This window comes from Myxine glutinosa, chromosome 9 (genome assembly GCF_964187855.1).
Source record: "Myxine glutinosa chromosome 9, kmMyxGlut1.1, whole genome shotgun sequence".
In the NCBI taxonomy this organism is placed as follows: Eukaryota; Metazoa; Chordata; class Myxini; order Myxiniformes; family Myxinidae; genus Myxine; species Myxine glutinosa.
Window position 1 is genome coordinate 134,074,220 of NC_136269.1, and position 25,627 is coordinate 134,099,846.

The 25,627-nt window shown below is 46.8% G+C and overlaps 2 protein-coding genes across 8 annotated transcripts in view; one reads left to right on the forward strand and one right to left on the reverse strand.

Moving 5' to 3' along the window:
* SPIDR (scaffold protein involved in DNA repair) overlaps positions 1-19,565 on the forward strand; it is a 118,427-nt gene extending 98,862 nt beyond the window's left edge. For 2 of the 7 annotated variants that reach the window (XM_068128115.2, XM_078784962.1), the window contains 8 exons: positions 1,057-1,206; positions 7,477-7,561; positions 8,255-8,377; positions 8,591-8,933; positions 9,326-9,457; positions 10,610-10,703; positions 10,879-10,960; positions 18,369-19,565. In XM_068128115.2, the coding sequence (XP_067984216.2) occupies positions 1,057-1,206; positions 7,477-7,561; positions 8,255-8,377; positions 8,591-8,933; positions 9,326-9,457; positions 10,610-10,703; positions 10,879-10,960; positions 18,369-18,554 (1,195 nt within the window). In that variant the 3' untranslated portion in view covers positions 18,555-19,565. The remainder of the gene's footprint in view (positions 1-1,056; positions 1,207-7,476; positions 7,562-8,254; positions 8,378-8,590; positions 8,934-9,325; positions 9,458-10,609; positions 10,704-10,878; positions 10,961-18,368) is intronic. The other 5 variants (XM_068128117.2, XM_078784960.1, XM_068128116.2 and 2 more) reach the window with 5 other exon arrangements.
* A 164-nt stretch (positions 19,566-19,729) lies between these two features.
* On the reverse strand, positions 19,730-22,792 carry LOC137418774 (CCAAT/enhancer-binding protein alpha-like). Its single transcript, XM_068104897.2, has one exon. It carries the CDS (start codon positions 22,704-22,706, stop codon positions 21,879-21,881), a length of 828 nt encoding a protein of 275 aa, XP_067960998.1. The 5' UTR covers positions 22,707-22,792; the 3' UTR covers positions 19,730-21,878.
* Positions 22,793-25,627: the final 2,835 nt, after the last annotated feature.

Here is a 25,627-nt window from a genome sequence, read left to right on the forward strand (position 1 = left end):
GGGGCAATTAAAGAAGTTGTCACAGTAGCTTAGAAATGCTTGTAGTTGAGAAGGTTCATGATTCACAAAAAAAGCAGTGACTCAATTTTTTCGTTTCACCAACAATCATGCCCAATTCCTCAGGACATCAACCTCGCTTTCTGTGAGACTAAAAAAAAAAGTTGGCTGCTGCTGCACTTTTGTGAATCGTGGCCCTTCCTAACTACAAGCATTTCTAAGCTGCTATAGCAACTTGGTGGTAGTAGCATTGGTAGACGTTTCTGACAACTGCTAATCCTTTCATATCCTGTTGTTGTTGTTTCTGCTGCTGCTGCTGCTGTTGTTGTTGATGTTGTTGTGGTTCTTGTTGGAGTCGATTTTTGAAATGTGCACCCATTGGTCGGAAAGCTGCCGAACCCCATCCACTTCTGTCGCTTGACTCCACCCAGCCAAAATAATGTGGCCGCCATCCTGGTTTGCTGGTGGGCCTAAGACATCAGGCCTGTAGGCCTTTTCTGATGATACACTGCCTGGGATTGTTGAGTCAGATTTCCATTGGCTTTGTTTGGGGCATGTGTTGCTGACAATGAGGTACCTGAATAATCTAATGAATGTCGAATAAAAATTATTATTATGGCTTAATGAAGCCCTTTGGCATGCACAGTACGCGGCTCCTAAAAAAATAACATTACATAATTTTTGAACGGCCCCATATTAGGGTTAAACAATCTGGGGCCATTTGACGAATCAGCTCGTTTTGATGTAGCCGCAGTAGGGTAAAAACGTAGGGTAAACGTAGGGTAACTAACGTAGGGTAAAAGATGAGCAGGCAAAGAAAAACGTGCGGACACATCACGCGCTTTATATCACAATTCATTTTGACCAAGTCATGATATTATATTTGCAATGGCATCAAAGTAAAATGCTTCCATACATTTTGATCTCTCTCTAGTTAATGAATCTTTCATTTCTTGAACCACAGCCAATCCCTGTAAAAAAAATTTCCTGCAACTACCACCACAAACAACTCACTCCCCCCAAAAACCACTCCGTTTTATCCATGTGCCTGTTGCCCAGATTTACACTGCTCCTTCAGGATGGCTTTGGCCTGTTTGCGGAGCTGCCTGTCTCCTCACTGTCTGACCAGTCATTTGCATCTGACGAGCTGGAAGGACGGCTATGCATGTTCAATGACTTGCAGGTTGTGAAAAGGACCACTCGGGCAAGGTAACAAAAGCCTGTTTGATTTGGGGATGCAGAGTTGAACGCGTAAAATAAGCCAGTTACACACCTCATGAACTCCTTGCTTTCAGCTCTAAGCAATAAACATATATGGTGATCACCTAAACGTCACATTTGTATATCTGTGTTTAAATATCTGTCTAGTGCACCTCTTTCCAGTGATTGGTTGTAGAAAGTCTGGCAAACCCCCTTATGATGTGACTTTGCAGCTGTGTAAAGCATTCTGGGTAATTCCAAGAGAACAGCAAATAGTGTGCCATGTGCTGTTGGACAGCATGTTGTCAAGAGGTTTATTGTAAACGAAAATGTCAAACGAGCTTACATTTACAGGAGATTAGCTGTGTAGTTTGCTCGTGCATTTCTCTTTTGCGGAAGTTGAGTGGTACAAAAGGTTTTACAAGGGACACGAGTCCGTAATGGATTATGAAACTCTCAAGTGCAACCAATATCATGCCTCATTAAAAACATTATGCCCTCCTTGATGTGCACGGGTTTACAGTTGAACTGTGTTCAACTGTGTTCAACTGAGTGTGGGTGGAACCCCAACGAAGGCTGGAAAGGGTGGAAATGCGAATGGTTCGGTGGATGTGCGGAGTATCGTTGAGAGAGAGGAAGACAAATGATGAATTGCGAAAGATGATGGGAATAGAGCCTGTGATGGATGCTGTGAAGAGAAACAGTTTGAGATGGTTTAGTCCAGTGCCGTGTACATTGAGAGTCTGGCCAACTGAAAAACTGGCGCCATGTTGCATCCCTAACTTCGCGCGTTGGCACTGCGAGATGTATGTCAGCTGTGGCAATCCTGTAGTTCTGTGACGAGGGAATTGATGTTATTGCTGTTTGGTCGCAGATTTAATGAGGAACAACTAATTCAAGTTAAAGTGACGTGTTGTTTGTTATTGGAAAAATAAAATCTGCAAGCGGCGTCATTTATTCACACGAATTGTTTGCCTGTCGTGGCACACGATTTATTGTCAGCTGCATAGAGCATACTGATAAATTTTATTTCTCTTGGCATGAAATTGTAATTTGATAAAATGGAGCTTGTATACGAGTTTTCATCTATTATCTGGAAACGTAACATACAATATTCCCATAATGCTACGAAAGTACAATGTCTATTATTTTATTCATTAGTTTAGGTTCGCAAATGTTGTTATACTTTCGTTTTCAAAGTTGTTATACTTTCGTTTTACGTTTTCAAAGAACACTTTACTCAGGAAACTGACACAAACAGTGACAAATATTGCATCATAAACAAGTATTTCCTGATATAATAAGCATATACAAACAGTGCATGTTACAGGGTATATGTATAATAAGGGATTATGTATAATACCTGCTTTTCAGTTATTATACATAATTTCTTTATATATACAGTCACGTGAAAAGTAAGTACACCCCATGTAAAGTTTTGACTTTTTCAACATATTTCAACATACAGCTATTTGATCTTCATTTCAACAATATTGATAGATGAAGGTGATATAATATAACAAATATCATGAAACATTTACATTTTGTCGTCCATTGTATAATTTAAATAAACATAAATGCAAATTTCACATGTGGAAAAAGTAAGTACACCCCCACATTTATCACTACTTCAAATACCTAAAATTAGAATCAGGTGCACCAGCTCAGGTGCAAATGATTAGAACATCGTTAGAGAGGATCTTGGAGGAACCTGTCTCATTTAAACCTCAGACATTTCGTTTGGTTTTCTCTTTGTTGTTGAAGTGTGCGGCGTCACCATGCTTAGATCAAAAGAGCTCTCTGAGGCCTTCAGAAAAAAGGTTATATATGCCTACGAGTCTGGGAAGGGATTTAAAAAGATCTCCAAACAATTTGAAATCGATCATTCGACTGTCCGGAAGATCATCTACAAGCGGAGAAGATTCCAAACAACTGCCAACTTGTTCAGGCCAGGCCGCCCCAGCAAGTTCAGCCCGAGAGCAGACCGCAAGATGCTGAAAGAAGTCTAAGAACCCCAGAATGTCATCACGGGACCTACAGGTAGCTCTTGCCACTGTTGATGTCAAAGTGCACGAGTCTACCATTAGAAAGAGGCTGCACAAATTTGATCTACATGGGAGGTGTGCCAGGAGGAAACCTTTGCTGTCCAGAAAGAACATCAGGGCAAGACTAAAGTTTGCCAATGAACACCGAGGCAAAGACCAGCACTTCTGGAACAATGTGCTCTGGACAGATGAGTCAAAGGTAGAGCTATTTGGCCACAGTACCAGAAGACATGTTTGGCGAAAACCAAAGACAGCATTTGACCACTAGAACCTGATACCAACTGTAAAGCATGGTGGTGGAAATATTATGGTTTGGGACAGCTTTGCTGCATCAGGGCCTGGGCATCTCACCATCCCAGAATCCACTATGAATTCTTCATTGTATCAGATGGTGCTTGAGGATAATGTGAGGCCATCTGTCGGAAAGTTGAAGCTCAACCGAAGGTAGACCTTGTAATATGGCAATGACCCTAAACATACTAGTAAATCCACCAAGGAATGGCTGAAACGAAAGAAATGGAGGGTTCTGGAATGGCCAAGTCAAAGCCCGGATCGAAATCCCTCGAGATGTTGTGGGGGGATTTGAAACGAGCTGTGCATGCAAAAAAACCCTCAAACACCGCACAGCTGAAAGAATTCTGCATGGAGGAGTGGGCAAAAATTTCTCCCAGTCAATGTCAGAGACGAGTAGACAGTTATAAGAAACGCCCACTTGAGGTTGCTTCTGCCAAAGGGGGCAATAACACCTATTAGAGCCAAGGGTGTACTTACTTTTTCCACATGCGAAATTTGCATTTATGTTTATTTAAATTATACAATGGACTACAAAATGTAAATGTTTCATGATATTTGTTATATTATATCACCTTTATCTATCAATATTGTTGAAATGAAGATCAAATAGCCGTATGTTGAAATATGTTGAAAAAGTCAAAACTTTACATGGGGTGTACTTACTTTTTCACGTGACTGTATATACCCTATACCCTGCATATGTACACGAAAAATGTTACAGGGAATATGTATCATATATATATATATGTATATGGTTGACTAAATAAATGTTAAGCTCACCAGAGACCTAATACACACGTGTCATGTCACTTTTGATTTGAAACCAATATATATTAAGCGATTTCACTTACCGAACATAAATATGAGTAAGGTGATGGATTCCATCCAACTCGGCGTATTTTAACCGCCCAAATAGCACTTCGTTCCTTGTCTCGAGGAAATCTGTGCATTATACGACCTTGTCCTGGTCTAACAGAACATCCCCAAGCCGCACAACACACCATATTGGTTGATTTTATTGAAATATTACTCAAATGAAATATGCAACGACACGAAACAATGGCACGGAATGGGTGCAGCGGGAAAGCTGCTCGGCTGAGGTGGTATGCAAAATGGCGCCTGTAAACCACGTGACGCGGGCTCGACCAATCACCGCGGTAGTTGAGCAGATCAAAGGCTGGCCAGACTCTGTTAATATACGGCACTGGTTTGGTCATGTGTTGAGGAAGGATGAAAGTGACTGGTTGAGAAGAGTGATGGAAATGAATGTAGAAGGAAGTAGAGGACGGGGAAGACCGAGAAAGACTTGGGTAAATGGAAGAAGAAATGCGGGCAAGGGGTTTAACAAGGAGAGATGCAGAAAATAGGGCAAAATGGAGAAGATTGTCATGGGGACCGCAAGGCTAATCCCCGCTCTTGCAGGGAAAATGGCCTTAAAATGCTTGTTGTTGTTGTGTTGGGAGTGTGGACACACTCGTTCGTTCACACCTGAAATTTGATAAACCACCAGATAGGTTCCAAAACGACTCGTTTGATAAGCACTTCCTGTTCCAACTGCCTTCTTTACAACTGCCACCGTAGTCCAGATTTTTCACCGTCTCCTTTCGACAACTACAGCCGCATCTGGTTGGCGTCAAGTGTCCAAGTGTTGAGGATATGAAAACAGAGATCCTGAAATTGCTGCAGAACCTCAGATCTGTCCTAAAGGTGTGTGCGTGAGTGTGCGACTTGTCTGTTATCTCAGAGGAAATATACCAGGAAAGCTCTCATTGGCCTGGTGCATGACACGTGCCTCATGGAAGCTGCTTGGCACTTTCATTTTGTAATGATCTTAAAATAATATAGTCTGGTGAGGAGAAATAAAAATATAACTAGAAGTACAGAAAAAGGCATTTGGACAGGCCCTGGAGCCTCCCATTACATTGTTGCCACTTGAGCTTTTGGTTGCAGTGAAATTGAGGGAGATGTATTGGGAATTATATTGTGGGATTCTCCTGCCCGAATTGCCTGAGCGTGCACATTACATGTTCCTCCATCACCACTTCAGCATTAGCCTTGTTGTTATGGTGCATACACAAGTACTGTTCCAAGATACTTTTGAAATGATTATCACGACATTCAGAGCAATTTCCTTGTCGAATGGGAATTGGCCCCCAGTTACTTTCAGGAGGTAGTAAGTGCCCACAGCTATCCCCAGAGAGGGTCGATTTTATCATGTCGTCACAAACCAGACTTGGTCATAACCACCAGACTAGGTTGCGTCATTAACGGTTAGAGCGTCCACTCTGAATCCGGAGGTCGGCGGTTCGAACCCCAGCAGTCATACGAAATACTTTTAAGATGGTACGTGCCACTTCCTTGCTTGACGCTCAGCATTTAGAGGATAGAGCACAGAAAAACCCTGTAGGCTGGAATCCATGGAGAGGAAGAAATTCCTCCTGGAGTGCGGCGATAACATAAAGATGATGTCGCTGGTAACCAGAATGCACTGGGAAGTGATGTCGCTTCTCCAATCTTAGCGGCTGTGTTTGTGTGAAAGTGAAGTGTAGCGTTGCCTCGTGCATGTCTGCATGTGTGTACGATTTGCGTTGCAGCTCCTTCAAGAACCTTAAGTTTAAAAAAGAAAATGAAAAAGGTTTTCAAAGTCGGGAATTACAGAGAAATGAAGCAATTCTCCACCTCAGCCAAAATCCACCTCAGCCCGGGAAGTCAGTGAGAGCACGTCGCATGACATGTTTGACGCGTTACTTGTGCCAAAGCTACAGCTGAAACTCTCATTATCATGTGGTGGGAACAAATATTGTGATGGAAATCATAATTCCAGCCCACGTCAGGGGTTTCTTGTTTAAGATCACCAAGTGACAGTTCCAAAAACTCTTCAGAATCTGAATGTTCAGACGACGAGGAAGTCATAAGCATGGTAGCGAGCCTGGATTTATGCCATTGGTCCTAATACCCGTCTCACTGCGATCATCTTACAAGATCGGCTGAGCGATTATATCCTTGGAGTTACAAGCACTTAACACACACCTATTTCATACGCAAACATCTACCAAGGAGCCTGGAGCATAGCTGACTGCTCAGGTGTATGTTGTATGCCATAACACAGACTGTACAGCATTATCTCTTTGGGATTCGACCATATTTACTATAATCTACAGAAATGAAAATTATACATCTTTTTTGTAATCATTTTCTCCAAGAATACAACACTTTATGCAAACCAACCAAACAGTATTTGATCATTCATGGAAAATAATGTACCTGCCTTCTGATTAAAGAGAAGAGAGATGCCACCTCAGGGTGTCATTCTTTTCGGTACACCGTTCGAGGCATGGTGTTGGGTAGACGACTTGTCATTGCTGAAATTGTACCGGGTTACCATTCCAGAGGTGAGTCCTGGCCCCACATTACCATTCCAGAGGTGGGAATAGACCCAGGGTTACTATTCCGGAGGTGGGAACCGGCCCAGGATATTCATTCCGGAGGAGGGAACCGGCTCAGGGTTACCATTCCGGAGGTGGGAGCTGCCTCAGGTTACCATTCAAGAGGTGGAGACAGACCCAGGATCAACATTCCGGAGGTGGTAACCGGCCTAAGGTCATCTTTCCCGAGGTGGTAACCGGCCCAGCGTCGCCATTCTTCTTAATGTGGGAACTGGCACAGGGTCACCATTCCGGAGGTGGGACCCGGCCCAGGGTCACCATTCCGGAGGTGGGACCCGGCCCAGGGTCACCATTCCGGAGGTGGGACCCGGCCCAGGGTCACCATTCCGGAGGTGGGACCCGGCCCAGGGTTGCCATTCTGGAAATTGGAATGATCCTTTAAGCTTTTCCAGTGAACAAAATATAATAATTTATTTATTGAAAATGTTTAATTCTTTTTAATGTTCTGGTTTCTCCTGTTCACTCTTGACTGCATGTTCATGTTCAACCTGCAGGTCACCGTCTCTCTTCACCCTCATCCACAGCCTCAGTGTTTTCCAGCAACACTCTCTGTTGCATGTAGAGCACTCAGATAGCCAGGTTTGCTCCACATTACTCGTCACAAACATTCTGTTAATGGCTACTTGCTTTTCCTGGGCTATGTACCAGCCTCGTGTTTCATTTTCATTATTCTTTAAAGAATATGCAATGCGGAAATTATCATTGAGCAGGGATGAGGAGGCGATTGCAGATAATGTTAAATTCTTGTAATTTCAGGAAGTATTTGGGAGCAGGCTGAACGCATGTATCTGGTCTGCATACATGAAGTTATTGTGGAGAAGTTTTTCCATAGGAATTGAGTTCCAAACGGAGCTTTCAAGTTCAAAACAGATGTTAATGGGGAGGAGAGGGGGAGGGGTAGAGTACAAAAGGCTGTGGTGGGAGGTGTATAGTTATGTTTTCAGGCTGGGTGCAAAGTGTACATTGTCGTGTGCTTTTGTACCATCTTGTCATTTTTGAGGCTCTACGGGAAGATAGACCCAGGGTTAGGAAGCTTGTGAATTAGGAAGTTAAGAAGCTTGGAAGCTTGTGAATCACAGACGAACATGGATATGATAGAATTAAGTGGTGGAGGAGTGCTGATGATAACAAGGACCTTACACTGCAATGTATCAGACAATTCCGCACCATAAATATTGTGAATGAGGAAGAAAGTCAAGGGGTGGGGTGGGAAGTTGACTTCTCTTGTATGACCTACCATTGTCCCTTGTAAATTTTGCATCATCTCTTCAGGCTCCCAGCTTCTGCTACCTGCTCTCATGTCACCAAGACAAAAATAAGATATGGCCTCTTTCCACTGCACCATCTCAATTGTACTCTCCTCCTACCTACCGTTGCCTCAGGGACGTACTCGAGGTAATACTCCTTTTCCATTAATCGATGTTGAAAATGTTTGGCAAAATCGCAGAGAACTCTCAAATTTTTTTTCAAAATGAATCATTTTATTTGGGGGCCTGCCAGAATTTCCATGGTGTTGATGATCGATCCAGACACACGTAGCCACTCCAGACCATATCTGTTATGCTGTACATACCTTTGTAAATACCGTACATTGAATTGTTTGTGCAGGTTGGAAAATACAAAGATGCCGCGAGTACGAGGGTCAGTTTTCATGCATGGCTGCTGTATGCTGGTCAAGTGAGTCACCTCCCAATTGCACAAAATTGCATTGCAAAGAACCCAGATCACATTACCATACGTGCTGATTCCCCTTGCCATCTACAGACTGGTTCAGAAGCAGGAAGGAGCAAGATGTTTGTAACCGACTGGTCTTTGCAGACTGGTCCGAGCGTACCACGATCGGTTTGCATACACGTGTCTGCATCATATGCTCTTCCTTATCCAGCACCCTGGACCACTCACCTGGACAGCACTTTTCTTCTTGGGTTCCGGGATGTGGTTCTGGAGAGAGGTGTGTGTCTGTGTGTCCCCTGACTGAGCGTTTGCGTGGGCTGGTGCCTGGCTCCATCGTGTGCAGGCCTGTGCGTGACTGCATAGTGCGTCCTACGTGGGCTAGTGCGTGGCTGCGACGTGCGTCCTACGTGGGCTAGTGCGTGGCTGCGACGTGCGTCCTTGCGGCTATTTCTCGAGCTGGTTTATCAGTATTAGATACAATGCTTGAAGCTACACCTAAATTTCTCTATCACGTCCATTCTCACACCTGGTATATACCTGAAGAAAATCATGCCTCTCCTTCCCACTCGCTCAGTCACCCTCCCTAATCCCCCTCACTAAGAAAATCAAGGCCACAGATCTCAAACACTTTTTATTTTATTCATTTTCACCCTCTCCGTTTCCTATTAGGAAAACTATTTCTGATGGATCGTTCACTGGTGCTGCTTCTGGAAGCAGAAACAGGCGAGGATCCATTCACACAACCCGAGCTGGATTTTGTTTGTCCCACTACCCAGGAGGACACGCTTTGCATCGTTCAGGGTTTGTGCAAAGACCGATTGACTTTGAGGAAATGCTTGGGAGGGTTGGTGCAAGGAATGTGTCCTTTGTATATTTGATATAAGAGGAGAACATCATTAACCTCAACCTAAGTGAAACAAGTGTACATTTGTCGCTAGGGATTTTAAAAAACAACACAGACAACCAGCCTAGCCTTAAAATTAATTCCCCGTACTGCACTTGTTTTGTCGTTTCTCCGTCAACAGAAGAACGGACCTTTCATGTCAGAAAATTCAGAATTTTCAAAAAGACTGTTATGAGTGTTCGGTAAACGTTGCACCAGTGTAGGCTCCGAATTTGATTTTCGAAAAACTTTGACTTTACTTTCTCATCTTCCTGAAGTCGATTCATTCCAAATGAAGTGGCGCGCACCATGACATGAGGTGGTCTGTTCACCTACCAGTTAACTCTGTGTATTCGGTGAAACTCCTGTGATGACCATAGATTAACGCTCATGACATGATAGAAATCAGCAAAGAAATTTGTAGCATCGTGACTTGGATGAACTGTCTGTCTCACCGGCTTTTTATCCCTCGCGTCTGCAGTCCCCCCCCCCCCCCCCTATTGGTAGACACCTCATTCTAAATCACTTAAGCCAAAGATTTTGTCCTAATTTATGACTTTTTAAAGGCCGAGTTTCATTTGCAGTAGTTTTCACGATTCTGGACTCGACAAATCTTTCCCCCTGTCCTGTTGGACTTTGTTCTTTGTCTGTTATGTGCCGACCACTTTGTTTGTGCTGTGGTCTTGTGATAACGCGGTCCTTTCAGTTTTAGGGGCCAGGACACCCCCACCCTTCCACAATTCCAAGCTCACCTCAATAGATACCCCCTACCTCCCCCCTCCCCGAACCCCACATCCCCTACCGCCAGCCTAATTCCATTCTTGCCGTAATGTAATGGATAACTCTCCCTCTGGATTCCCCACTCACCCAATACTCCAATAGCTATCTCACCCATCCCCTGTCTCCTCACATTTCCCCACTCACCTCAATTATCCCACTCCTGTTAGCTCACCTCATTTTTATCCTCATCTAGATGTGTAATTTATTTTCTGCTTAATTTAATGGGAGGATGTCTCCTTGATTACTCACTCATCTGATTCCCTGCTCACCATGTGTTTGTCTGTGTGCAGGTATTCTCTCTGAAGAAGTCCAGGCTGCTTCTCAAAACCAGATGATGAGCAGCCATTGTAAGAACTGCTCTCTGCACAGAGATTTAATATCCAGGTGGTTGGATAGGGAAGGCCTTTGTCTACACCTTACTTATTCTCACTCTCCTCCTCAACCGTGCTCATTACGATCCATGTGTCTTTCCTCCATACCATTATGCCCCATTTCTAAACTAGTGCTTCACCCATGACTGTTGCTCCTGTGCCCTGCCTGTGGCGTGTTGGGTGTGCAGAGATGAGTTGGGTCAAGGTTTGGTCTGTGAAGTGTTGCTGTCCTGTCCAGCTCACTCGAACAACTTTCTGGTCAAGGTACAAGTAAGTAACAATGGAATGAGAATGACTTGATATTCCAGGCCATAGCATGCTAGATTTGAACGGGCTGTCTACAAAGTAGTATCTCAGATCACTGAACAAGTAGGCCAGTTGGTTGAAGGACTGTGAGGGTTTTCTGCGAGCCTAAGTACCATAGTTGAGCCTGGTGTTGGTTTAGCGGTTAGCGTGCCGGCTTGGGATCCCAGGATCCTGGGTTCGAATCCCGGTCGATCGCTGAATTAACGCCAGGGGGGTTGACTCAGCCTGTCATCCTTCCGAGGTCGGCAAATTGAGTACCAGCTTGCTGGGATGAATGATCCCGGTGTGTACCCCGGCTTAGAATAGGTACACCGTATCCCTGCGCATCGTAAGAGCGTGACCAAGGGTTGGCGTCAGGAAGGGCATCCGGCCATAAAAACATTGCCTCAAACAGGGAACCATGATTGTCATGGGGCCCGCAAGGCTAACCCCCGCTCTAGCGGGGAAAATGGCCTTTAAAAAAACGATCATTCTAAGTACCATAGTCTTTTTCTGTAGATATGAGTTTCCTTTGGAAGATGCAGGAAGAAGCCATAAGGCCCTTCAACTCTGTGCAATGGTTGTTTGTCCGTGTAAGCAGCACGTACCTTTTTTTTTTTTAAGTCTTTGGTATGACCAGGCCAGGCTGGGTTCAAACTCTTCTTACTTTTATCCTCTTCCAATAACGTTTTCCTTTCTCCCTATCCCCTAAATTATTTATTTTTTACTCAGTTTACTACCCTTCCACTCAAGACCCGAGGTTCTCCACAAATAGAAACAAAAAACTTCACTAAGCTCCCCCAAGCTGTGACCTTCCCTTCCAATGCTGGTAATTTAAAATAACAAATTGTCAAAAAACTGAAACTATCAGGAGCTGAAGATGCCTTACAAACAATATCCGTTGAAACTTCAGGGTAGCTTCGGGTGGAGTGACCCGTCCTGTATTGTTACCCTAGCCAAGAAATTGCTTTGGCAGAACCGACACTCTGTATAAAGCATGGTACACAATTGTAGGCCACTGGATCAGTATCGTGGCCTTGACACCCTCCCAACAGATACTAAAGGAGTGCTGTTTAAGAAGTAATTTGGTGAGGGTTACCCCCTGGATAGTTTGCCATTGCTTTCTCAATGGTAGTCGTGGTCAAATGAAACGCAGTCTGTTCCGTACACGTACCAGTATTTGTAGACGGGAAGCTGTCTTAAGGTCTCCTCCAAAATATTAGTGCACTCTGATGCAGTACAATGCCTGTTTGTAAATAACTAGTGAAGGTTTTATTTTCTTCCGGATCTATTCCATCATGAATCGAAGCCAGACCAGCAAGTCCTCCTTCCAAAGTCGGACCCATCGTTGTCTTTTCTTACAAAAGACATGGATGAGATGAGATGCACCATACTATTTACGGAGCATTGGTGCTGCGAAAGCAGTTTCTTGGTATGGTTTATACTGGGTGGTTTGCCATTGCCTTCCAAGAAGTATACCAGGATGCGAATGTGTAAACATAGGTGCAATATCCCTGGCGCTCACCTGGTAGAATAAACAGTATACTGCACTGACTAAAGGTATTTTAAACGAATTTGAATGGTTTCTAGAAGACAGGGCAGCATGTAGAATCATACTACAATAATCATAAGACTTTAAACAAACATTAAAAATACCTATTTTGGGGGACAACCCCCAAAGGGGCAGATTTTTTTTAATGCCGTGAACAAATTTTGGTGCATCACAGGTGATGAAGGTTGTGGTCAAGTTTCATCGAAATATTGTGTGTAGTTTCAGAGAAAAAAGGAAATTCCTATTTTGTGGGGCGTCAGACCTGGATGCACTATGACCCCAGTAAACCCCCTTAGAACCCGATTTTTCAATGCCATGAACAAACTTTAGTCAACACAACAAATATCATTTGTGCCAAATTTGGTCGCAATCCCATCAGCGGTTTTGGAGAAGAACTTTCAAGTGTTTACGGACGGACGGACGGACGACGCGCCATCGCATAAGCTCCCCTGAACTTCGTTCCAGGTGAGATAATAATTGATGTGGTCTGAGTTCCAGCGTCTTGTGTCAAGTTGGACGATTGCTGCTCGTTTCGGAACTTTGTTTCAATCCATCGGTTATAATGTGTACGCTTCCTGGCACAAGTATAACAGCCTGTCTTTATGCTGAGATTTCTCCATTAAAAATGTAACAGATTGATTTATCGGAGGCAAGCACCCATGCACGTTACCTTGATCATGTGGCTACGTTGATGTGAACGGTGTAATTGCAAACGGCCGTAAACACGAGAGAGGCAAATCTCTGACAGCATTCAAAAGAAGCACGATAGCGGGTGTATGTTGAGCAGGCGCCGAGGAAGCAAGGGCGGCCATGGGGTACACTGCCCGACCTTCATTTTTCGATCCCTTGATTCTGTCCAAACGCTGGGATGAGGCCTTGTGTTCAGAGCAGCTTCACTATTGGCTATACATTTGGGGGGGTTGATTTATTTGTTTTTCTTGTTTGCAATAAATATTTACAAGCGTACTTTTGCTCGTCGATAAAATGGATTGGAATTGCAGATAAATGCTTGGTTAACATGTACATGTACGCTGCCTTTCCTTTTTCTGTAGTATAGCATAATAGAAAGGCGGTCGGGTACATCTTCACGTGATATGTTTGACTCACTATTAAAGAGCAAGTGTCTTGATACATAGTGCGGTTTAAGCCCAGATAACAACTCCTATTACGTAGTATGACTACTGTTACGATTACTAATAATGCTTCTCCAACACCCTATTTATTCCCATCTTTTGTGGGCTGAGCAGAGGAACGTTTTACTGTCTGCCCAGGCCTAACACTTAACTGAAGGTGATTATTTTCAGCGTGCCGCCGATAACTCATATACTTTTTAGGATAGACACTGTGACGTTAAATGTACACAAACTCCTGCTGACAGATGGGACGAGATAGCACGCTCAGTTTAACGTATGTCAGGATTCAAACCTGTGTCGGGATTCAAACCCAAGCTAGACAGCTCAGAAGTGAGTGTGCATACCTCTACACTATCCTGTCGGCCTCCCCCACCTCCAAGAAAAGATTAACAGTAATGATGTAAAATATTTATTGAAAAGATAACGTCAGACGTTTGAACATACTTCTGCAAAAAATCTGGACAGGTCAAAAAGTTACCCACCTCCCCTGCCCCCCCACCTCCTCTGCCCCCACCCATCTTCAACCTCAACCCACTCCCCAACCATGCACGGATTGTCCTCTGACATCTCCCCGCACAGATGTTTGTTCTTTTGTAAGCAGTTTCCAGCCAGTGTCGCATTTTTACAATGTTGGGTGAGATGCCTGACACCGTTGGAAGTTTTTGATTAGGAAAGAAACCAAAAAACCACTCGGCACAACTAAAACCACCTGGCACAACTAAAACCACCCAGCACAACCGAAACCACTCGGCACAACTAAAACCACCCAGCACAACTAAAACCACCCAGCACTACTAAAACCACTCAGCACAACCAAAGCCACTCAGCACAGCCAAAATCACTCGGCACAGCCAAAACCACCCAGCACTGCCAAAACCACCCAGCACAGCCAAAACCACTCAGCACAGCCAAAACCACCCACCACAACCAAAACCACCCAGCACAGCCAAAACCACTCGGCACAGCCAAAACCACTCGGCACAGCCAAAACCACTCGGCACAGCAAAAACCACCAGCACTGCGAAAACCACCCAGCACTCCCAAAACCACCCAGCACAAACAAAACCACCCAGCACTACCAAAACCACTCGGCACAGCCAAAACCACCCAGCACTACCAAAACCACCCAGCACAAGCAAAACCACTCGGCACAGCCAAAACCACCCGGCACAGCCAAAACCACCCGGCACAGCCAAAACCACCCGGCATAGCCAAAACCACTCGGCACAGCCAAAACCACTCGGCACAGCCAAAACCACCCGGCACAGCCAAAACCACCCGGCACAGCCAAAACCATTCAGCACTGCCAAAACCACCCAGCACAGCCAAAACCACTAGGCACAGCCAAAACCACTCGGCACAGCCAAAACCACTCGGCACAGCCAAAACCACTCGGCACAGCCAAAACCACTCGGCACAGCCAAAACCACTCGGCACAGCAAAAACCACTCGGCACAGCCAACATCACTCGGCACAGCCAAAACCACTCGGCACAGCGAAAACCACTCGGCACAGCCAAAACCACTCAGCACTCCCAAAACCACCCAGCACAAACAAAACCACCCGGCACTCCCAAAACCACTCAGCATAACCAAAACCACTCAGCACAGCCAAAACCACTCAGCACTGCCAAAACCACCCAGCAATGCCAAAACCACCCAGCACTGCCACAACCACTCAGCACAGCCAAAACTACCCGGCACAGCCAAAACCACTCGGCACAGCCAAAACCACCCAGCACAGCCAAAACCACCCAGCACAGCCAAAACCACCCAGCACAGCCAAAACCACCCAGCACAGCCAAAACCACCCAGAACAGCCAAAACCACCCAGCACAGCCAAAACCACCAAGCAGAAACAAAACGACTCGGCACAGCCAAAACGACTCGGCTCAGCCAAAACCACCCGGCACAACCAAAACCACCCAGCACAAACAAAACTACTCGGCACAGCCAAAACCACTCTGCACAGCCAAAACCACTCGGCACAGCCAAAACCACTCGGCACAGCCAAAACCACTCGGCACAGCCAAAACCACTCGGCACAGCCAACATCACTCGGCACAGCCAACATCACTCGGCACAGCCAAAACCACTCTGCACAGCCAAAACCACTCTGCACAGCCAAAACCACTCGGCACAGCAAAAACCACTCGGCACAGCCAACATCACTCGGCACAGCCAAAACCACTCGGCACTCCCAAAACCACTCGGCACAGCCAAAACCACTCGGCACAGCCAAAACCACTCGGCACAGCCAAAACCACTCGGCACAGCCAAAACCACTCGGCACAGCCAAAACCACTCGGCACAGCCAAAACCACTCGGCACAGCCAAAACCACTCGGCACAGCCAAAACCACTCGGCACAGCCAAAACCACTCGGCAGAGCCAAAACCACTCGGCACAGCCAAAACCACTCGGCACAGCCAAAACCACTCGGCACAGCCAAAACCACTCGGCACAGCCAAAACCACCCGGCACAGCCAAAACCACTCAGCACAGCCAAAGCCACTCGGCACAAACAAAACCACTCGACACAGCCAAAACCACTCGGCACTACCAAAACCACTCGGCACTACCAAAACCACTCGGCACTACCAAAACCACTCAGCACTCCCAAAACCACTCAGCACTCCCAAAACCACTCAGCACTGCCAAAACCACTCGGCACTCCCAAAACCACTCAGCATAACCAAAACCACTCAGCACAACCAAAACCAAGCAGCACAATGAAAATCATCCCACATAGCCCTTGTCAAGAGCATGTTTCTGCAGCAAAGATGATGATGATGATGATGGGAGATACTCTTTATGAAACAATCCTTGCTATACAACCGCAAATGACAACAAATTCGGGAAAATCGAGAGCATTTCTTTTTCCGCTGGATGACTGGAGTACACCAAACACTCGGCTGAAGTACACCAAACACTCGGCTGGAGTACACCAAACACTCGGCTGGAGTACACCAAACACTCGGCTGGAGTACACCAAACACTCGGCTGGAGTACACCAAACACTCGGCTGGTAATGCAGATGGCAAAGTCAGTTTTAAGGGAGAAATACAAGCTAATTGCGAACATTTTGTCTTAAAGTTTGTAAAATTGTGATTTTGTATTATAGTGTAGCAGCATAGCAAACCTGTTGTGCATTTTGTGATACAAGCACCAAATTTGGCACAAATGTACATTAATATGTTGCGAACATTTTCAGATATTGGGCCACTTGAAATTCCGTAATTTTTTTTTTCAAATTTTTTCAAATTTCGTAATTTCAAATTTTTCGGGTGACACCGTCACAATTTCGGTCTTCGAGGCCGGCCGATATAGTGGGGCGGCTTAGCCCAAATATTCAAAAGAATTGTGCATTTTGTGATACAAGCACCAAATTTGGCACAAATGTACATTAATATGTTGCGAACATTGTGTGGTCAGCAATGAAGACGAGAGTCTGAATTACATGTATGCAAAAGACCTTGTGAACCAGTGAAGCAAATACACGGGTAAGCATGAATTAAATCTAGGGCATGATATAATTTCCATGATGTTTACCTCTACACTCAATGGTGGAAGGAGGTAATGTTTTGATCCCAGCTTGTCTGTATGTCTGTTTGTCTGTTAGTCCAAAAAATTCCAGACAAAGCTTGTAGTAGTGGTAGTGGTAGTGGTGATAACAGAAATTGTTATGTAGAACTGAACTTATATTATTATTATATGCAGAAAATAACTTCATTTCTATATGCCCTGCAGTGGACAGGTTAATTGGTTTATGCACTGAAGGGGTCACCCTGGTGTGCACTGCTGTGTTCTGCCTCACTGAGTTGTTCAGGTATGATGTACTCAGCACAAGCTTCCGGTCGGCCCGGAGGTGGGGGTGCGGGGCCTGTCACGGAACGTCAAAACAAACGGCCTGCCGGGGCCGCCCAAAAGTCGGGCGTGAGGGGCGCGTCCACTAATGGAACGCCTCTCGCTTCCCAGATCGAGGGCCACGTGGTCAGGAGAACCTCGTCCCTTCCGGTCACACTTTGCCTATCGGCCGGCCTCGAAGACCGAAATTGTGACGGTGTCACCCGAAAAATTTGAAATTACGAAATTTGAAAAAATTTGAAAAAAAAAATTACGGAATTTCAAGTGGCCCAATATCTCAAAATGTTCGCAACATATTAATGTACATTTGTGCCAAATTTGGTGCTTGTATCACAAAATGCACAATTCTTTTGAATATTTGGGCTAAGCCGCCCCACTATTAGATCTGACAGGCCTTTACCTGCCTGTGAAGTCGTAAGTTGGAGAATCCGTGTGCACTTCTTGGAGAAGAGATGACAGTGTAAAATCACGAATGTGCCGCACACCAAGTTCGAGCGTAGGAGGACAAATTGTGGATCCAAAGCCTCACGTTTGCTCATTTGTCTCAACCCCAAGTGCCGAACCCAGTTTACCTGTCTCTCTTGTCCCGTGGCTGTCCACCTACACGACGTTTCTGTTATGTGCACTTGTGAATCACGTCCATCCAGTCATATAGCCTGGTACCTGTGTGCCTTTGGGTACGTGTGTCTGTCTGTATCCCTCATAGTACAGGTATCCCTCATTGTCGCCATGTTGTAACCATGTGTGCCCCGTGATCATTTGTCGGAAGACATTCTTGTATTATTTATCAAGAGTAAAATGAATGTGTTCTAATCACCTGCCCGCTGCAACCATTGCCCCCAGTTAAGCACCTGCCAGGCGTGTGACGTGAAGAGCTACCTGGGCCGACAGGTTGGACCGATACACTGCATGGTGCTGCCCAAACAGCCTGGTGTTCCGCATTCCCTTTGTCTTATGGACATCAGGTTGAGGACAGAGATCGGATCGCAACACTTGCCGCACCCCCAGGACCTCCAGAACGTCACGTGACCCTGGCAGAGACAAAGTGTCGACCCCCTGCCTGGTACAGTTGTTACATCGAGACCTTTTCCAAGAAGTAGTCGATGGTGTTTTGATGTAAAATGTTTACCGTTTACCGTTCGTTCGGTCATGTTTACAAGGTCCATTTTTGGAGATGACGATGGTTAACGGCGGGTTGTGTTAGTTATTAATGGTCTTTAGGGCCCTGTCTGGCGAGTCGAGGCAATAACGCTGCACAGAGATAATAAACATGAAGAGGTGGACGTTTCATCGCCGGGTGACGCACCTCCGCGGTGCTCAAGGCCGTGGCACAGACACGGACGGGTCACGCACTTCTGTTCCGGAATAACTCGGCGCGGCCCGACTCGCTGGGTAGACTGCTAAGCGGGCGCCATTTTGGGCCTCCAGGTAGCGCACTTGCCCTTGAGCCGTCCTTGTCTGGGTTTGATTCCCGACGTGATTATAAACCCGTCCGATTGGTCCTTTGCGGGTCTCAAGATGCGTCCTCCCTCGGATGCATGTTTAAGCTGGGCGTCCTTTGTGCTGGCATGGGTTGGAGGACGTTAACGGTCACGCGGAGTCTCGGCCATTGTGTGCCGGCACCCTGACCAAATTGGTACCCCATCGCCACTGGAAAGGCAATGGCAAACCACCTAGTGTAATCCTTGCGACCAGACGTCTCTGGTGGAAACGATGCCGGAGAAAGGTGTCCACAACAAAAACACCGAAGATGCAAGTAGCTCTTTTGCTCGGCAGTAAGAGACGATCTATTTATTATGTACACAATGAGCAGCGTTGGTTTATTATTTATTTATTTATTTAATTTATTTTTTTGGTGTACAAGCTCGAGGCTCATGTAAGAGCGAACATTAACCCTTCTCTAAAAACGGTAAATCTGGTTGTATTTTTTCACACCTTCCTTTTTCTCTCCTACCATCCTTTTCTCAACTTTTTTTCCTCATTTTACTTTACCCACAACGCATGTCTTGGCATCTACGTTAATAAATTGAGGAGCCTTGATCTCTGCTCGTGTCTTGCTTGTGGGATGGCAGGGATGAGTTTCGGCCGATTAGTTGAAAAAGCTGTGCACACCTGGACCCGAACCTTCACGAACACGTCCAACCTCCCAAAATAAGTCCCATTACCCCTCCCCCCCCTCCCGAATGATTCACGACTATGATTAGTATGGTTTCATTCTTTATGGAAAACCACTTGCACAAGTTCATTGGGATTTCCATCTCACCAAATTATCTTACACTTGTATTTGAGTGTGTGGGGGAACAGGTAAACCGGAGAATCCCCCGCCCCCCCTCCTCTAGATTTCTGATTTCTAAGTGGGGAGAACACTTAAATGGGACAACCTCCCCCTTGTCCCCTTAATTTATAAATTATAGGAACAGGTCAATAGGAATATCCCTCACCCACTTGGATTCCCAAATGGGGGGAACAACTCAGCGGGATAATCCTGCCCCCATGCCCCTCCCCACTTTTTTTGATTCCCAAATGGGGGGAACAGGTAAAATGGTGTAACCCCCACTTTTGCTTCCCTTTCCCGATACCGTTATAACCAGACACTCCTATAGGCTTTTGGGGACCCCGGGGTGCGTATTTACCTCCGCCACCAAAGATGGATGGAGGTTATGTTTTCACCCCCTGCCAAATTTTCGTCGGTGTCACATACGCTACTGTTCGTTCGTTTGTGAACAAGATGTCTCAAAAAGTTGTTGACTGATTCGGACAAAATTTGGCAGAGATGTAGCGTATGTGACACCGACGAAATGATTCGATTTTGGTGAAGATCCAGATCCGGCTACAAGAATTTTCAAGTGATTCTTCACCATTGGGAGAAAGGGCCAAAACGATACATAGCAGGATATCTCAAAAAGTTATGGACGGATTTGGACGAAATTTGGTGGGTAGGTTGGGTGTCTGACAAGGACAACTAGATTCGATTTTGGTGAAGATCTGAATATGGATTCGGATATGAGAATTATTTAATTTTTCAAGTGATTCTTCACCATTGGGAGAATGGGCCAAAACGATACATAGCAGGATATCTCAAAAAGTTATGGACGGATTTGGACGAAATTTGGTGGACAGGTTGGGTGTCTGACAAGGACAACTAGGTTCGATTTTGGTGAAGATCTGAATATGGATTCGGATATGAGAATTATTTACTTTTTCAAGTGATTCTTCACCATTGGGAGATCGGACCAAAAACGATACATATCAGGATATCTCAAAAAGTTATGGATGGATTTGGACAAAACTTGGTGGACAGGTTGGGTGTCTGACAAGGAAGAATCGTTTCAATTTTGGTGAAGATCCGGATCCGGCTAGTATAATTTTTTAATGATTGTTCACCTTTGGGAGAAAGGGACAAAAATGATACAAAGCAGGATATCTGAAAAAGTTGTGGACGGATGATTTTGATTAAATGTGATTCTGTATTGTGATTTTCTGGTCTACTCTGGGATACAAAACGTAAACTGTTCACCTGGCGGAGGTATGCTCTCTACTGAGTGCCGTTCTGGTGTACAAAGATACACTCGGACTGCAAACAAAATCCTGAGGTTTGTAACGGCCGTTCTACAAAAATACTCTCCTATGGATAAATGGCGGCAACTCGCAGCGAGCGGAGACCGACCATAACTAACCCGCATAAGTTAAAGGTGAATGGGAATTGCGAACCTTTGGAATCACTGCATGTCCATTCATCCATCCGCTGATCCTGTACGGTAGGGACCTTAATGTGTCGATCCAGCATGTCCGGCCATCGCATGCACACACGCCCATCTATTTGTCGATCCAGCATGTCCATCCATCGATCCAGCATGTCGATCCGGCATGTCCATCCATTGCATGCACACGCCCCTCTATACTTGTTGATCCAGCATGTCCATCCATCGCATGCACACACGCCCATCTATTTGTCGATCCAGCATGTCTATCCATCGCATGCACACGCCCATCTATTTGTCGATCCAGCATGTCCATCCGGCATGTCCATCCATTGCATGCACACGCCCATCTATACTTGTCGATCCAGAGTGTCCATCCGGCATGTCCATGCATTGCATGCAGACGCCCATCTATACTTGTCGATCCAGCATGTCCATCCATTGCATGCACATGCCCATCTACTTGTCGATCCAGCATGTCCATCCATCGCATGCACACGCCCATCTACTTGTCGATCCAGCATGTCCATCCGGCATGTCCATCCATCGCATGCACACGCCCATCTATACTTGTCGATCCAGCATGTCCATCCATCGCATGTACACGCCCATCTATACTTGTCGATCCAGCGTAACCACATGGGTCTTGGTGCTAGGCGAGCTCCCCCGTAGCTTTAACCAAGGCCGAGTCGGGAAGTCCTTTGAGGAGATGTCGGAGGTTGCTCAACTCTCGACCCAACACGTCGATCCTCTGGAGAAGTCTCTCGTTCTCGGTCGTGAGTTCCAGGACCCGCTGCTGTGTCTCCAATGAGCGTCGCTTCGCCTTGTCTCGGCTTTTTCGGACGGCGATGTTGTTCCGTTCCCGCCGCGCCCGGTACTCGTTGCTGGACTTGTCCATCTCCTTTCGTGTCCGACTCCTGGAGCCGTTTCCCATGGTCGTTTTACCTGCATCTCCAACGGGGGAACGGGTTGGGTACGCAGGAGGGACGTGCATGGTCGTTGGAGGTGGACCTTGAGAAGGTCGAGACTCCGAGGGGGAGAAGAAGTAAGGGGGGGCCGCGAAGCTGGACTGCGCACCTGGCGTGAATCCCCGCAGGTGTTCATGAGGCTCCCGCTTCACCGCAGGTCGCACACCAGGAGGCGGCTGCGGTTCCATCAGGTGCTGCAGGTGCGGGTGTAACTGAGACCCCATGAGGCGCTCCCGCATTGTCCGCGCTCCGCCCGGTCCGGCAGCACCATATCCGGGGTGCAGATCACCTCCGCGTTCGTGTTTGTAGAACAGGTCGTCAAACAGCTCCGCTGCCTCCAGGTGTGGTCCCGGACCCCCCGAGACTCCCGGACCCCCACCCTCCAGGTAGCTGCTGAAGTCGATGGAACTCTCATTTTCGTAAAGGTCGTGCAGTGGGGCTGCCCCAAGGTGCTGCTGCACCTTTCCGTGAGGCCGTCGCTCCACCTGGTACAGGTTCCCGCTGCCCTCCATCCCTCCTGGGTCCCACGACCCACTTTGGGATCCAGCCCTTCTCAAAGTGCGAGTCCGATCACAATCCCGTCTCCTCCTCCCCTCGAACCCTCCCTCCCCTCCACCCCACGACACGTTCCCTCCTCCATTTCACGCTCCCGGCCCACCAAAGGGTCAAGGAAAGATGTCGGGAATTCTCAGGCATCGCACCTGATGTCAAACGGGGTGAGAAATGTCCTTAAAGTTAAAACCTCCACATTTGATGCAACCTGAAGTGGAGGAAAACCTAAAAACATCTACCTGAGCCCGAAAAACAAATTTGAACTGTTTAGCGCGAGTTACACACAAACACCTAAACCCATGAACCCAATTAAAAGCACACCTTTGATCCTGCCAGACCTTGGGGATCAAAGTACCTCCGTTCCCCATGATGCCTCCTCCCTCCTCTCCTGCGGAACCACCGGTTGCGCAACGTCTAATGATCGGACTTTTGCAACAGTCGGTAGGGGCACAGGGCGGGATTAAGCAAGGGGGATTGAGAGGAATCGAGGAATGATTAGGGAGTCTGGAGAAACTGCATACCCCTTTGCCCCCCCCCCCCCGAGACACTCGTGGATCTACGTGGAGCATCCCCAGAGCCCCCCTTAAACCCATCATCACCAGAGCCCCCCTTAAACCCAGCATCGCTAGAGCCCCCTTAAACCAAGCACCCTCAGAGCCCCCTTAAACCCATCACCCCCAGAGCCCCCTTAAACCCAGAGCCCCCTTAAACCCAGCACCCCAGAGCCCCCTTAAACCCAGCACCCCAAGAATCCCCCTTAAACCCAGCATGCCCATAGCCCCCTTTAAATCCAGCATCACCAGAGCCCCCCTTAAACCCAGCATCACCAGAGCCCCCCTTAAACCCAGCATCCCCAGAGCCCCCTTCAACTCAGCATCTCCAGAGCCCCCCTTAAACCCAGAGCCCCCTTAAACCCAGCACTCCGAGAGCCCCCCTTAAACCCAGCACTCCGAGAGCCCCCCTTAAACCCAGCACTCCCAGAGCCCCCCTTAAACCCAGCACTCCCAGAGCCCCCCTTAAACCCAACATCCCCAGAACCCCCCTTAAACCCAGCATCCCCAGAGCCCCCTTAAACCCAGCATCTCCAGAGCCCCCCTTAAACCCAGCATCCCCAGAGCCCCCCTTAAACCCAGCATCCCCAGAGCCCCCTTAAACTCAGCATCTCCAGAGCCCCCTTAAACCTAGCACTCCCAGAGCCCCCCTTAAACCCGCTCGGGTTGCGCGTCTTAGTATTACGTACATGTACCGACTACCGAGGGTGTGCACGTATAGTGAGTGTTCTCAGTGTGTGTGATTGTGAGTGGTACCGTTAAGGGGGGCACCCGTGGGCACGGGTGTGAGTGGAAATTATAACCGAGGACATTTGTAGACGTCCGAAGCGCATGGGGTGAAAATTCCGCCATTTTGCGTACGTAATATTATGGTAAATGGAGATGGTCGTCGCGGTGTCCACAAAGCCCATTTGTACCGTAATTCCGTTTACCTGCAGCGAGCCTGACTCCCGAAGGAGGATCCTTAACACAAGGGGCACGTGGACAGATGAAGACCATTCGGTGGTGGACCGTCAAGCCTGAACCTTTCTTATGGACCAGCCAGACAGGTTGGTGATTCCTACCGTTTTGAGTGTGGATCATCCCGAACAGCTGAAGCATTGATCCATTTATTTATTTTGTACACATGGTCCGAGGCTCATGGAAGACCTAGAGGAGAATGGAACAGGTCGAAAAGGAGTTTTGAAGGATTAAGAAGGTCGTCTGCCGGGAATGGAAATGAATCAGAAAATATGACTGATGTTTATGTAATGTGAGTGGTCTTGAGAGAGATCGAAGACCACTGATCAGACACTAGGAGTGTTAATGACCGAGCTGTCCAACCCAAACCCGATCAACGCCTCTTGAGACCCGACCTCCAATGAAGGTGGATATTTCAACAGGTGTGTCGCTAATACTGCAGGTTTCTGCCGATCACCTGAACGAGCTTGACGCCCTCCTGAAAATGAGCAAACTTTATGGGAACCATATACTGTACACATATTACGTACGCAAGGAAAGTCGCTGTATCTAATACCGTGATGGGTGATAGTGTGCAATCACTTTACCTTTTGAAGAGGATTGCTACCGGGATCGGTCACCCACCTGCGGTGCAGTGATGACACAAAGGGACATTGATGCAAGAAGAGGCCATTTTAGTCTCTCAAGCCTCCACGACATGATCAATCAATACCATTACAACCATATACTCATTCAATCCATCAGTTTATCGACTTGCATCACTTAGAGGGGAGAGGAGTGGGAATGAGACTATTGGGACAGGTACAGACATCACCGGTGTGTTTTATGTGACCATCGGTAGCAGTGTCGCAGCTTGTGCAAGCAGGATGGCCTACAGGTGCACATACTCGCTTCGAAGCTGTCTCGCCTGGGTTCAAACCCCGACCCAGCTATAAACTGTCATCCCGGTGTTTCACATGCAGGACGACTCATTAATGGACGACAGGGTGTCCCGTCTGCCAACGTTAGTTTGTGGACGCTAAAGATTCCACGGTGTCCTTCGCGAAGAGTCGGCGAGCTATTGCCGGCACCCTGAACAAAGTACCTATCTATTCCTGCCCTAAACCCCAAACCAGCAGAGGGCAGGGCACTGCATCAGCGGCACACCAGCAGAGGGCACTGCATCAGCGGCACAGCGGCGCCCTCAGCCGATGATGCTACCCCGTAGCCTTGTGCTTCTTCTTCCTCAAAAGAAGAAGAAGAAGCGCTTGTTTTCAGTTTCGAGTTCTGTCTTTCACAGACTGCAACTAAGAACCACAAGTGCCCTCTGTTGTGGAAGCTATATGTATTAACTGATAAAAAAAAAAATGCAAAAACCTACTCCAAATTGT

Coding starts and splice junctions, on each gene's coding strand:
- LOC137418774 (XM_068104897.2), bottom strand. CDS start 22,706: ATGGAGGGCAGCGGGAACCTGTACCAGGTGGAGCGACGGCCTCACGGA.